This window comes from Mya arenaria, chromosome 4 (assembly GCF_026914265.1).
Source record: "Mya arenaria isolate MELC-2E11 chromosome 4, ASM2691426v1".
In the NCBI taxonomy this organism is placed as follows: Eukaryota; Metazoa; Mollusca; class Bivalvia; order Myida; family Myidae; genus Mya; species Mya arenaria.
In genome coordinates, this window is record NC_069125.1 from 72,947,206 (window position 1) to 72,962,954 (window position 15,749).

General features: G+C 34.1%; 1 protein-coding gene across 1 annotated transcript; it reads right to left on the reverse strand.

The window, feature by feature from the left end:
• Positions 1–1,283: 1,283 nt before the first annotated feature.
• Positions 1,284–14,613, reverse strand: LOC128230258 (ER degradation-enhancing alpha-mannosidase-like protein 2). Its single transcript, XM_052942368.1, has 11 exons — positions 14,501–14,613; positions 11,115–11,225; positions 10,735–10,880; positions 10,281–10,406; positions 8,439–8,650; positions 6,565–6,706; positions 6,089–6,213; positions 5,549–5,693; positions 3,316–3,437; positions 2,805–2,973; positions 1,284–2,625 (listed from the first exon to the last, which is right to left on the reverse strand). The coding sequence occupies exons 1-11, from the start codon at positions 14,599–14,601 to the stop codon at positions 1,748–1,750; spliced, it is 2,277 nt and encodes a 758-aa protein (XP_052798328.1). The 5' UTR covers positions 14,602–14,613; the 3' UTR covers positions 1,284–1,747.
• Positions 14,614–15,749: the final 1,136 nt, after the last annotated feature.

A 15,749-nucleotide genomic window follows, 5' to 3' on the forward strand; every position in this document is an offset into this window, starting at 1 on the left:
AAACATGATCAGAATGCTTGTCTGCACCATATTTTTTAATATGGGTCAACCCAGGTCAAAATCTAGGTCACTAGGTAAAATCTTAGGAAATATTTTCCACGATGAATTCAACATTTTTTTCATATCTTGATGAAACTTGGTCAGAATATTTTTCTGCATATTATCTTGCTTATTTTTTATATCCGTCATCCCAGGTCAAATTCTAGGTCACTAGGTCAAATCTTTCCACGTCATAAATTCAACAATTTTTTGTCAAATCTTTATGAAACTTTAAAGTTCTTTAATATGGTTTATCCCCAGTCAAAATCTAGGTCACAAGGTCAAATCTTAGGAGAAAGAATTCCACGGTCATAAAAATTAATTAATTTTTGTCAAATCTTTATGAAACTTGGTCAGAATATTTGTCTACATGTTGTCTTAAACATTTGTGAATATGAGTCACCTAAGATCAAAAACTATGTCACTAAGGTCAAATCTTAGGAAATATTTTCCCGATGTCATAATTTTTTCGAAATCTTAGATGATAAAGTGATTCCTCTAGGTCTCAAAGACAGATCTTATTAGAAAAGCTGATGTATTATAAAATGTTCATTTCTCCTCCCACAAACGGAATAGTTTATGTTGATCAGGTTATTTGTATGAACAATATCTCCGATAAGTATAAATATGGGGGGTTTTTGGGTTAAAAATACTAGGGCCTAAAAAAAAGATACATTTGGTTCGGTTTACCTGACCCTACCTACGTAATGGGCGCCGACCCTACCGCTTTTACAGTCAGTTTGAAAAAAAAATGAAAAAAAATAAATATTTTTTTTTGAAAACTGTAAATGCTTATACAGAAGATAACTTTAACACCATTATCCAATGATGAAAATGATATTCTTATATAGCCAAATAAAAAAAAAAGCCTACCTACCCTACCTATTTTTGAACTTGCCGTTGAAGCAAAGAGAATATCAACTCTTACAACCAAAACATTTCTTTAAATATTTTTTTTAATTTTAATTATCAATTTTTATTTTTTTTCGTTGTCCCTGGAGCCATTAGATCTGCAGAATTATGCGAATCCTTGGACAAATCACATACCTGAATTTTCTGGGTACTATTTCTGACAAAGCTCCAGAGTTGATTGTGATCAACAACTCGGCCATTGCCATTGATATGAATTTAAAACATCTTCCTTGGCATTCATGATCTCTTCATCCCATAACTAGTTTCCTCTGCTGCTTTTAAGGATGTTCTTTCGTTTTGATTGGGCAAAAATAATTCAAACACCCTTATCACAGTCAATTTTATTATGGATATGAATTGTAATACATTTTGTGTAGGTGTATAATAAAAATTAACAAGGGCTTTCTAAAGGTAGTATACTCACCTATTATGCTGCTAGGTCCATTTCGCATTCAAGTTTAATTTAAACTATTTTTTTTAAGTTACACAAGCAATTGTTGGTTTTTAATTATTAAAGTAATATTCTAGTACATGTAACCTAGAAATTTTATGTTCATATTGGTGAAAGTTTAAATTAACCCCATGAGTGATTACGGACATATGTGTCGTCATGCCAAACTTGATACAAGCCTGAAACGCAATGCAGATGCAAATGTGCCCCCCCCCAAAAAAAAACATTCTCGGAATTGTTAAACCCCATTTTCAAATAGTTGAGCTAAAAAAAAAGATGAGGAATTTGTATCACATGAAGGCATTCACTAGTCTATTACTTTTTATGCTTATAAATCACTTCAGTTCAATATTTATCAGATAAAAACATTTCCCCCATCAGCGAAAATCTTGTGTAAAATGGTTGAGCTTCACACATTAACCTTTCAGGCTTTTCATGATGGAATAAACTATAATACTGCAGCTTTTCATGCAATGTTTTAACACTTTTTACTCCACTATTAGCTAAGTAGTCTTCAGTGAAAGACTTTATTAGCTTTAACACATCTGTTATTTTACTCTCAGTCTTTTTGAATGGTGTCTCATATTTAATGGAATGAAATTTCACATCATTATTAACTGCTGCTAGACTTTCAGCTGGTGTAACTGTAAATTCTGAATTTGCATTAGAATCCACATTGTTTTCAATGCTTTCTTGGTCTTGCGACTGGTCTTCTTCATTTTCTTGGTCATCAAATCTGTCATTTTCAGGGTCCTGCACTTGTTGCAAAGGCTTTGTTTCTGGTGGAGATACCACACCACTCAGTTCAGACCCAGCTTGCGGATTCTGCTCTTGAATAGCTTTCATTCCTTTGATATGTTTTCCATTTATTGTAACAACTTTGGTGGAAGATGACTGTCTCTGGTTCACAGTAAATTTTTCACCCTTGGTGGACATAATCCTCTGATGGTCCCCTTCGGTTTTAACCTGGTACTTTTTAATTTGCTCACTCAAACTTTCCAAGTTTTGCTGCATATCTGTCAAGGTGTCATTTCTCTTCTTGTATGTGCTCCACCTGACCCCCTCGATGGTGTCTGTGTTGTCATTCAGGTTAAACAAGGTGAGGAGGTCAAGGTTATCATGGAAATCCTGAAGTTCAAGGTCATGCTCTTTTTTCTCTGCACTGCAGCAGTATAGAGCAGCTGTATCAATAGGGTGAGCCTCTGTGTTGAAAATATAGCTACCTAAAATACAAATTTATATATATATATATATATAAAAAATTGTTATAGCTAAGCCCTGATGAATGACAATTTAGCAAGTTATCAAAATTAAAGTGCTAAATTTTTAAATAATATACTGGATTAAGAGGACCAAGACTTTCTGTACTCCGACAATCAGACAAGCTTCAAACAATCTGTACCTGTATCAACAACACACTGGCCATTAGGTGTTTGTATGATGGTTCCGTGGTCGCCAGAGTTGTGTATAAAGTTATCCTCGTCAAATAGAAGGTAGAGGTATTTGACGGTTTCAGCCAGGAAGAAACTCTCCATGCGGTTCTCCAGGGTGTGGTCCGTCACATCCTTCACCTACATAAGAGAAAGTGGTAAGTTGGGAGGAATCAAATGTACCTTACATCTCAAACGTATGTGATGGAATATACAAGTACACCAAGTAAAAAACAATTTGCTCATGATCAAATCATGAACTTAATAAAATCCATTACCATTTTACCAATACCCTAAGCATCACACAGGATGCTGTGATAATTATGAAGATTTGCAAGATCAGGAATCTAAGACAACAATTCTTTAATGTGGCTAAGTGCTTGATGTGTATATTATTCTTGATAGTGGAATCAGTATTAAAGATGGCCTTGAACTGTACTACTAAACCATGCTTTTTTTAAAGGCAGTGTACTAGGTACTTACAGTTGCATATCCACACTTAGTGCGAGTGATTTGTTCTATGGATGTTAGCATGTCGACACCCAACTGTAGCAGGAAGGGATCCCGGGTGGCCTGGTACAGGTACATTGCTGCCTCCACCAGCTCTGGAATAGAATGGTTCTGGAATACCCTCACTGCTTTATGACAGTCCGTAGAAAATGTCACTGATCTTTTCATTCCGAAAATGATACATTTGTCTTAAATATCTTTCCACCATACCTTAAAATAACAGTAAGACAATGCTATCTTAGGTTTTATTATACGCTGTGCATGGTTATCCATTTTAACATGAAATAATAACTACCTAATTAAGATAATACTTAAGTTTGGTATCAAAATGAAAGAAAAAGAGTACCGGTACCTTTTGTATCAACTTATTATACATTTTTTTTAACTAAAGCTGTAGAAAAAAGAAATTGATTTAAATATCAGTACAAAGTGGTATATATAAGAATACTGCTATAAATGTATCTGTCCATGATACAATTTAACCATGAAATATATCTGAATTTCACTATGAAATATACACAATTTTCACAAAACAGATGAACTATGAACACTTGTAACGTATCTCTGACTTTTTTGTAGTACTAGATACTCTGGAAGAATGTTATTCAAACATCAAACAGTGTTTCCTTGTTCAGGCCAGTTAAGCCACTTGTTACCAATAATAATTAATTTTTGAGTTGACAAGAAAAATGATATACTCTTTCGAAGAATAGAAATCAATGAACTTCCATGCCAAATTTTATTAGATTTCATCCATAAATAAATGAGTAGAATAACCATGAAGTTTTTAAAAATTGGAATAGTTTCTTTATATAAAACCATCCTTTTATAACATCCACTAGAAGATTGTTTCCTATTAGCCAATTTTAAATGTTTGCTATTAGAATTAACCTTGAGTATCAAATGGGAACAAATTGGATGAAATCTAGTGCATCATACCCCACTACCCTTATATTACAATCATTGTTTCCTGGCACTATTACAATAAGCACTGGGGGTAGCTGTTTATTTCAAGGCCATTTACAGGCAGAGAACTTAAGGTCATTATAATAATAGGAATGGGCATTGAAAGCTAATTTCTTGCATCATGATTACAAAAATATCCTTTCTCTATCTTAGTGAGGAGAAAAGCTTCAAGAACATAAAAAATAAATGACCCAGCAGTGTTCATTGTACACAGGTGTTAGGTCAACAGCTTTCCTCTATTACAGTTAGGATGTATATTAAAACAAATTGATCTATTGTCTTAGACCTTTATCTGATTCAGAGCTGCCGTATAGCTCAACTATACGCCACTAAAATTATATTCCCTCAAATTGCCAGTCAATACATGTAATGATGCAAAAATGAGATATCTTATCCAATTTGACTTAAGTGTTACCCCAAAGGATTGACAGAATGTGTGTTGTTAAGCAAAATCATCAAGATGAACACATTCTTCACTGGAAGCAATGGATGCTCCCCATTAGCCGATTTTCTATGAAAAGGCAGAAATTGTAATATAATGTGCTGGAGGTAAATGGTTGTAGCATTATTAGAATATTATATACTAGTTGAAAAAAATCAGAAAATGGAAAGTTATGGGCAGGTTAATTAAATTATCAAGTAAATTTCAAGGAATGGAATAAAAAAGCAGCAATTAAAATTGCCAAATATCCAAGATCCTGGATAAACTCTGATTTCAAAAACTATAAGATAAGGGGAGAAAATAAAAAAACAAATGAAGTGCATGATTATTGTTTCTTGGTAATGCACTTCCTCTTGTTGCCATCTATCTACATTTCAAGTTTCATTTCAATCAATTTACTAATTTAGTAAGATATGGCCAGGACAAGTACCAATTTTTGTAAAATATCAGGTGAAAGGGAGAAAGGCAGAATTATGGTTCTTGTGCTCTGCATCAGTTGTTTTGAAGTTATGGCCCGGAAAAGCACCAATCTTGAAAAAAATGGTTAAGAAGAGACAACTTAATTAATATGCATGATAGGATTATGGTTCTTGTGCACTGCACTTTCTCTAATTGCCATTTACATGTATCTATATACATGTACCAAGTCTTATTTCAATATCATCAGTAGTTTTGAAGTTTTTCTCCAGACAAGAGTGTGATGGACAGAAGGACAGTTAGACAAAGTGGCAACTATATGCTCTTCCTTTGAGGAGCATGAAAATAGAAACGTTTGCTACTCTGTAGATATGTATATACCAGGTCTGAGGGGGTATCCTTCACGTCCGGCATGTGGCTCGTTCTTCACTATGTTGTAGAACTCGGGCAGGAAGCCATACTGCTTCCACACCTGGTGGAAGTTGTGCATCGTCTTCATGGCCTTGTCCACATCTCCTAACATCGCCTGCAAAAGGAAATTTGCAACCAGTCTTATCAACAATATCTACACAATGCTTTTTTCACGGATTTGATTGGTTAAATGTCATTTTGTCATGAATGAATGTGATCAGATAATTAATTAGTCCTTAGTCCAAAGTTTTGTAAAAGCTCTGAAACATATATATATACAGTTTTCATAGAGACAAACAGTTGTGCACTATAGTTCCGAGGTAATAACAAGTGCAAATAATCTAGAAAGCTCCAAGTCGGGATTGAACCACAGACCCTCTGATCTTCAGTTAGATATGCTTACCACTCACATCAAAACCTCTTTGGAAACTAATTTTATTTACTAGCAGAAGTGGTTTACTTTTCATATAAAATTTACAAGGATTGTTTAAATGAAATAAGAACTGTCACCTGAATTCCTGGCCAGTAGCAGTCTAGTGATGTAAAGATGGGGAGACTGACGGTTCCCTTTGTCATGTGGGCCCACATGTACCAGTCATCCTTCTTCAGGTATTGCTCCACGGATTCCAGGTACTCTGTCATGTACAACACATTGTTAGCTAAACACAACTTATATGGGCAAGCTCATGTAAAACAGTGACATTCCCTTAAATTATCAAAAGTCAGATGATTGTATTGATAAGTTGTTTCAAACTGCTCAGTACATACATGTATTCGTACGCCAAGACTAGACATTTTGTTTTTATTGCAATATTTTATGATTTAATTGTTTAATGTTTCTTGCTTTGATATTTTTTAATTTTAAAATACAAAACTTGCTCTACATGATCATTATTATAAACAATGCCATACCAAAATTTCACTGTAAAGGTTGACAGTTGACAGAAAAAAACAATATTACAAAATAAACCAAGCATGGCACACACCATAGAACTGGTCAAGTAGCTCTGTGTTAGACAACATGACAGAACCCTTAACAAGGTACTCAAAGTAGGAGTCAATGCCCCCTCCCACTCCTGCATCCAGCGCCGTCCACTTGCCCGAGGCCACATCAATATGATTACCCACCTGTAACACACAAATTCCATACTGTAGAATGAAAGTGTACGATGCATGTATTTTAGATTGTAAGTGAAAACACATGCATTGCTTAATCACCAGTCAGAATGCAAATTTTATCATGGTGAAGCACACTGAATCTTGACAGTTCCTCTATCAATTAATATGTTCTAAAACAAGAGCTGTTACAGAGACAGCGCGCTCAACTATTCCGCCGCTTTTCAATGTAAGGATTGAAAAGTTTTGGCGAAACATGCATGGATCACTGTTAGATTAGATTTCAATGCAATACATGGTGTGCTGAGATATTAACATAAATGTGGTTCCATGCAAAATTTTAACAAGAATTTCTAAGTCTAATAATAAAGGGCCATTATTTGCAAAATATAGTTATCTAACTTGGTTATTCAATTAAGTTGGGTGGTTGAACACCATCGTATAAAGTCTCAATGCAATACATCAAGTAGTTGCTGAGATATTATCCTATGTGTGCTTACATGCAAGACCTTAACCAGAATTTCTAAGTTGCATAAAAAAGGGGCAAAAATTATATATTATAAAAGATAGAGTTATCTTACTTGATTAAATAAGAAGGTTAAATAGATTGGAGCCTGTGTGTAAAGTTTCAATGCAATACATGATGTATTCGCTGAGGTATTGTATTAAAAGTGGTTAAATGCAAAACCTTATCCAGAATTTCTATGTCGAATAAAAAAGGGCCATTATTTTAATTTAATGCAAACTGGAGTTATCTTACTTGGTTGTTTAAGTAGATTGGATGGTTGAGTACCATTGTATAAAGTCTCAATGCGCTTACATGCAAAACCTTAACCAGAATTTCTAAGTGAAATAATAAAATAATTTCTAAGTCGAATAATATAGGGCAATTATTTGCATTAAATGCAAACTAGAGTTATCTAACTTGGTTAATTTAGTAGGTTGGATGGTTGAGTACCATTGTATCAAGTATCAATGCAATACCTCAAGTAGTTGCTGAGATATTAACCTATGTATGCTTACACGCAAAACCTTAACCAGAATTTCTAAGTCGAATAATAAAGGCCTATTATTTGCATTATATTCAATAAATTGTTATCTAACTTCATTAATTTAGTATGTAAGATAGTTGGGAATACATATCCAAAGTTTCAATGCAATAACTGATGTATTTACCGAGATAATGACTTAAAGGTGCTTACATGCAACACGTGACACGTGACACCGACGCCGACGCCAGGGTGAGTAGTATAGCTCTCCTTATTCTTCGAGTAGTCGAGCTAAAAACTTAAGTGACACTCTTATCCAAATCAATATAAACAAATGTAATAGTATAACAAACATCAATTTCGAAAGATAAACCTTTAACTACTTACTAAATAATGTACTTATGAAAAATATTAATTACCGCTAACAAGATTGTAACCGTGTATTTAATAGCAGAAAGTGCAAATATATTAAATGATTGGTAAATGCTAAAATATTTACTGTGATCTCCTATAGTCTCATGGGGTAGAAATAATGTTTTATGCACATTTCTTTCAAATTAAACTCGGTATCCTTCATAAGAACCATTGTTTTCGACATTTATTCATCCTTTTTGGAATATTAAACAATATTATTAATTGTGGTAAACCTGATTTGGGAGTAAGAGTGCATCTTCAAAGATTTGAACAATGGCATTCACTGAAAGTTTCCTTTTATTGCAAACACATACATGTCAAATATTAATCTTAAGTCATACCAGGCCAATGCTAGACCTTGCTCTCCAAAGACTTTTCATAGCTCGCATGGCCACTTTCTCAAAGATGGGGTCCCCTGTCAACCTGCTAAGGGCACCAAACTCCACTATAAATGTGCCCACTCCTGCTGTGCAAGTAACAGTTGTTTCCCCTTTTGGGACCCCATACTTCAGATTCACAGTTCCATATGGCATACCAGTGGCAGTATCAAAGGCTGAAAGTGGAAATCCAAGGACATAATTAACATGTTAGTAGATCACAAAAAGTTAAATAAACACATTGTAAATCTTCAATCTAAAGAAAATAGAACTTCATGTATAACTAATAGTGTCAATAAGCAGGTTTAAAAGAAACAAGAGATGTCTCAAAAACATGACAAAGCCCCCAGATGTCCTTGTTGGACAGATAGCCATTAGTATTTTGACCTGTATGTCAAGATAGCCTTCAGTATCTAACATGTTTTCATGAAGACCAATCCTACCTTTCCATGAAGTTTGTAAATATTTTTAAGTCAATAAAAGGTCGCAATTTTTATTTAAGATCATATAAAGATTATCAGTATAAATCTCAACTTAAAATCCATAATGCGTCTGTAATTTTTTGTCTTTTTTTGTATATATATTTATAGTTGGTCTAATCAATCAAATAATAAACATAGATTAAAACTATAATCAATACTTGGAAGTCTAGAAATTATGCAAAAAAGCTGTCAAAATGATTCCACATTTTAAATCTTCATTAAAATGATTGATAATTACCAAATTAGAATGAAAATTAATTGTATTAAACATTCATTTTTATTCACAATAATCATAACAAATACCTTGCCCCAAATTTAGTTTCAAAATTAATTCCAGGATTTGTACAAATAATAGTTATATTTCCAAAACATTTATATTCAATATGAACAATTCACAGTTTGCTCTTCAAGGCAATTTTTCCACTGAATCAGCTCAATTAATTCCTTAACTAGGCTTCAATTTTTTTAATAAAGTTATCAAAACAGTGTGCTAGCTTTTTGAATTTATATCAATTATTTAAGTTCCAAACTACAAAATGTACAGTATGGTAAGACCACCATTATTCAGGGAAACATGATACAATTTATGACTGCATTCACCACTGATATACCTGGAGTATATAGTTTAACATTAACCAGATACACCCTCTCCAAACACCATCTACAGTGCACATGTCAAAACAAAAAATTTGAAATAGATAAAAAAAATGCAACAACAAAAAATACAGATACTGGTACTAGTAGCTATCAATGATGAAATGAAATGACATGATGAAATCATTTACAGCTATACAGCTAATCAGGTATGCATTTTTCTATTTCATTATTAATGAATATGTTGTGAATAGAATTATGGACAATGACTTCGAGCATGGAGTTTCCAAAAACAAGCCACTTTGTATTGAATAGATTAATATGTAGCCAAAACAACCCTGTCAATGTTAATGCTGATTCCTTAACTTTAATCATTACTGTCATTTAAATTTACCGAAACTTGTTTGAAGTCACTTTTCTAATAGCCAGTTATTGTTAAATTACGGTGACTGTTTATAGTACCCAATGTTATGTTCCTAATTGACATGTGACGCGTAAATAGTGTACTGTCAGGACATTCAAGCCTCTGGCATTAAAAGCTGATTGTTGTAAAAAAAGTCAAACAAACTTTATACACAACAACACAGTTGTAGGAAAAAGGTTTATCATTTTATTTATTTAACAAACAAAAAACCATTGAATATTCTAATTTGACATTCGAATACGGTACTAAACATTGATTGAATATTCAAATATTCATTTGAATCCCTAATAAGAACTAAGCACAGACCTGGCAGTAGCCTGCGAGCAACATCCTCAGCTAGGCGAAGGAGTGGACCGGAACAAGGCCAGCCAGGCTCCAGGGTTAGACCACCGCGCTTCGACATAAGATGTGCTGACAACAGGCCACCCACAACTGCAAGCAAATTAACTTTTATTTGTCGTGGACAGACTGTGCATTCTTAAAGCCAAAGAAGTTTCACAAACAAAGGCTAATACTTTTGGAGGTGAATGAGCAAATGCAATCTGTGAGGAATTAGTTAATAAAACTCGTAGTTCAAAACTTTTATCAAGTTTCATAAGTAATTTAAATTGAAGTGTACTGTAAGTAATGTGTATTTTATTTGAGTCATAACTCCTTATGGACCAGACAGTTTTGGTAAGGAACGTGAAGATTCTAGTATAACAATGCAAGTCGACAGATAGGTGACAACAAACTCTTTCATTTGTAAATTTTAACTTGCCTCTAATATTGGTCTCAAAGACTGAGACATTAATATCATTGTCAAAGTTCATATTCTCAATGACAAGGTTGGCAACTCTCTGGAACTCAGTGTTGTTTCCCATGATGACAAGCATATCCAGGGCATCTATCAGTGTCAAGGAGTAGCTGGAATTGTAATGGAGCAACCCAATGAACACTGTACTGTGTCACTCATGTATATCACTTGTTATGTATCTAAGCATATATATGTTATGATGTATGAATGAAAAGGAAAGAAATTGATATCAGATTTATTTTTATAATGAAATGTAATAAAAGGAAGGAACATATCATAACACAATATTCTTAACTTAAAAAACATACCATGTATAAATTTATGTTGAAATATTGTAACCCTACCTGCCCCACGTGTCATGGCCATCACAAGAGAGGGGCCTCAGCTCATCATATGGATAGGCATACTGGATGTAGCCATCATATGCATGATGAAACATTTCTTCCACTTTCTTTCTGCAACCATACAAAATTCATGACACAATTTCAGTGACTTATATGCAATCAAGGTAAAAGTCTGTCATGAAAAATACCTATGTTTGACATATAAGTCATGTACATAGATTTCATTGTAGCAAAATCAACTTTCAGCTTTACTAAAACTTCATTAGACGCTGGAAATATTGAGTGCATATATTTTTAATTGTAAGGCAATGATTTAGATTATCATTTGCAAGATCAGGAACTGGCAATTTATTATAACAAAATGGTTGTCTTGTAGGATTTCTTCAGATGGAGGAGGTTAAGCTGTATTGCGGGTCTACAGACTTTGAGGCCTATCTCGAAAAGGTAAAGATTGACGGAGCACACTGGCCTAAATTTAAAGACCATACAGCTGTATCGTTTGCCAATGTGGGGAGTATGGTCCTCAAAACTGAATTGTATGGTCTTTCAGACTGGGCAATATGGTCTTTCAAACTGGGCAATATGGTCTTTCAAACTGGGATATATGGTCTTTCAAACTGGACAATATGGTCTTTCAAACTGGGATATATGGTCTTTCAAACTGGACAATATGGTCTTTCAAACTGGGATATATGGTCTTTCAAACTGGACAATATGGTCTTTCAAACTGGGATATATGGTCTTTCAAACTGGGCAATATGGTCTTTCAAACTGGGATATATGGTCTTTCAAACTGGGCAATATGGTCTTTCAAACTGGACAATATGGTCTTTCAGACTGGGCAATATGGTCTTTCAAACTGGGATATATGGTCTTTCAAACTGGGCAATATGGTCTTTCAAACTGGGATATATGGTCTTTCAGACTGGGCAATATGGTCTTTCAAACTGGACAATATGGTCTTTCAGACTGGGCTATATGTGGTCTTTTGAACTGGGCTATACAATCTTTCAAACTGGGATATATGGTCTTTCAGACTGGGCAATATGGTCTTTCAAACTGGGATATATAGTCTTTCAAACTGGGATATATGGTCTTTCAGACTGGGCTATATGGTCTTTCAAACTGGGATATATGGTCTTTCAAACTGGGCAATATGGTCTTTCAAACTGGGATATATGGTCTTTCAGACTGGGCAATATGGTCTTTCAAACTGGGATATATGGTCTTTCAAACTGGGATATATGGTCTTTCAAACTGGGATATATGGTCTTTCAAACTGGGCTATATGGTGAGCCATATGGTCTTTCATCAACACTATGGTGTTTACTATACTGCTCCATTCTGGACTGTATTGTCTGCCACTCTGTCAACAGTAGCAGTAATATCTAGGCTGTATCAGAGATGGCCGGTATAGTCTATGATTCATATTATGGTGTTCTGAATACATCATATATGATTAAGAAATTAGTATGCATCTTACTTGTCACTTTCATGACAAGTAATTGTACCTATTATTGTGAAAACTTACTGAAATTCCAATTCGCTTGTCAAAATTGGTAATTCAGCATGATTTTATTGGAAATGGGTCATAATTAATCCCCTTTTATTAGATAATTATCCACTAAAACTATTACAATTTTATAAAAAAAAATCTGATGTTTGTCATACTTTTCATGACTTCAAGTCATCTCTGCGCAATTATTCGAATGTGTTAAGTATGTTCATAGTTGAGTTGTATAGCTTCAAAAATGCTGAGTGCATATAACAACTTGCATGGTACTCATTGCAGGCTTTTCCTTGTAACATATTCACTTAGGTACTGTAGATGTGCATATGTTTGCGGAAAAGTTGAAGCCCGAACTTATTGAATCTAGGCTTTGTGGATTTTGCCAGTCAGAAAGTAATAAATAGTCCATGTATGCCATGAAATCAAGTCTAAAAGTATGATATTGACATTATAAATGTACCAAACTAGAATTTGGCCACTCAGATGTCGCCTGCCAGGACTGCCAATCATTGTCGGACAAACTTTAAAAGTAATATTTCATGCACCATACCGAATGCAGATATTTTTATAATAATTAAATCCTTCTTTAAAACATATTTTTTTTAAAGAAATCCCTTTAAATCAATGATTGCATCTATTCCTTACATGTATAAAAAAAATGGACAATCCATAAGTAAACTTTTCAAATACAATTGTCAGTTTTTAAAAAGCAAAAAAAATGAATATATATATATTTTAAATGTATGTTTTAATATGAAGATTAAAAACTTTATAGCTTTATACATAAGATGACTTCAACACCATTCTCCATTGATGCCAATAACGTCCTTATATAAAGCCTATCCAACCATCTGCTATATGCAAAGGATGTAACCCTAATGCACCAGTCAATTGTAACCACACCCCCTGGGGATTTTAACTTTCAGTCCAGCCAAGCCCGGGTAAATTCCGAACGAGAACGAACTGTAGGTAAAATCCCTAGTCCAAATAATTGTACGTTGACGGATTTTTTTTTAGATTTTTGATATGGCAAATCCTTCACGTACAAATTATTTGGTATCAAAAGTGGGTAGTTGTTCCGATCAGGATTCCGGGTTAAAGCATATAGCGTCTATAAAATATCATAAAAACAAGAAATATTACCAGATAATGTTATTTTATATTAGTTCCGTACACAAAAAAATAAATATCCAACTTATAATTATGAGTTTGACGGCTTTTTTTCATTTCATTCTGTCAAAACATAACGATATATACATGAAGGGCACCTGCAAGGCTTTAGGGCACAGTTTTAAATCGCTCGGAACATTTCGGCCATGGCCGAGTTGTAACGATTGTATATTGAGGTCTATCTCGAAGCTTTGTCGGAGGAGGCCGAGCTATTACGATTGTATCGAGTTGTTCCCCTTCGCATAATTGTTGTCTGTGTCAGTCAGCTTTCGTTTTATTGGAAAGGTAAACAACTTGTTTTAATGCACTAAATGCTTGTTTAGTGCAAAATAACATTTCACTTACATGGTAAAATATGAATATAACTCTTTATGATCAATTTCAACCATAAAATACTTAACTTAAAACAATTTCAATATTTTTAAAACACCCCCGTTTTTTGCACATTCCCGTTTAGACGTTAGGGATTGGAAGAATCCCGTATAACATGTCTATTATTTTAGACTAGTAAAATCCCCACCAATTGCCCCCCGCACCTGAGGAACCCTAGGTAAGGCCCATTTCCCACTATTTTTTACATGTAGACAAAACCACCACATTCACCTGGCACTGACAGGACACCTGGAAGGTACGGCCCATTTTCAAGGCTATCCCCGGTATAACGCCGGACCAGGGGGGTTGGGGACAAAATTAAGATAAAATGTACCTGTAGTGTATCATATCGGAAGATGTGATAACTTTGCATTCATATGTTGTTATTTTCAAACATATCAAAACAACAATTACACGTATGATGGGCGCAGCCATTTTGCAAATCAGTAGCAGTCGATGTGTTGTTAATATCCAACGCAGTTCCCTCCCCTTCTTTGGACTTGCGGACTTATGGTAGATTTTCTACACCAGTGGCCTTTTTAGAATCAATACTGTGTAACATATTATGCCCATACTTATTATCTACAGGTTTGAAGTTAAATACATTGACATTTGGGTTGTCTCTGTTAATTGCTTCTATGCTGGGATAGTAATTAATTCATGTTGACATCGGTTGATCTATTTATACCTACACAATGTATGCTGTTTGCTATGTTCACATAAAAATCATTAAAAATACACAATAGGACGTAACAGATACAATACATCAGGTATATCGACTTTTGATTTTGACGTTTATCAATGAGGATATTACACGTATGAACAATATACAGAAATCCAAATATACATATATACAAAGAATAAACAAGATTACATTGTTGTAATCATTAAGATAATTTGGGATAAAAGCGTTACAAAGGTATGGTACAGAATTGAGAATTGACCAGAATGGTTATGTTATGTCTCTCTTCTAAATAAATGAGTAACGGGGTTTGTCCCTCCCCCACTTCACGACATGAGCCACACAAATTGTTGATTATGCCCAAATGTGCAGTATCAACCCAAAACGGCTAAGTCTTCTGTTTCTGCCCTCACGTATCTCTGTTCATTATTACTTTTCCCTTTCAATATCACGATGAACGTGATTTAGACCTAGCTATATATACCTTGACATGTACAGCGGATTGCACCAGCTGATACAAGACAAAGACCGGTGTATGGATAAATCGTTTAATGTTATACCAACATCCATGGATATATCTTATTTCTTTTTTTATTTATTTTGCATAAATCATCTCAAGGTTGTCATCGCATGTTTGAGCCCTAATTAGCAAATAAATCATTTAAACTAAAACGATACTCAACATATAACATAACATCGGCATAAATTTTATTCTCACATAAAGATGTGTAGTTAATGTATTACAGGCCACGCAACAAATACGTTACATCAGATATATTGACTTGTGATTTTGACGTTTATCGATAAGTCCCTTCAGCATATATATAGCATAATATGTTATTAAAAATCAAACTAAAATCACAGCTCCCCCCTTTCATTTATTTTATACTATTATCGACAT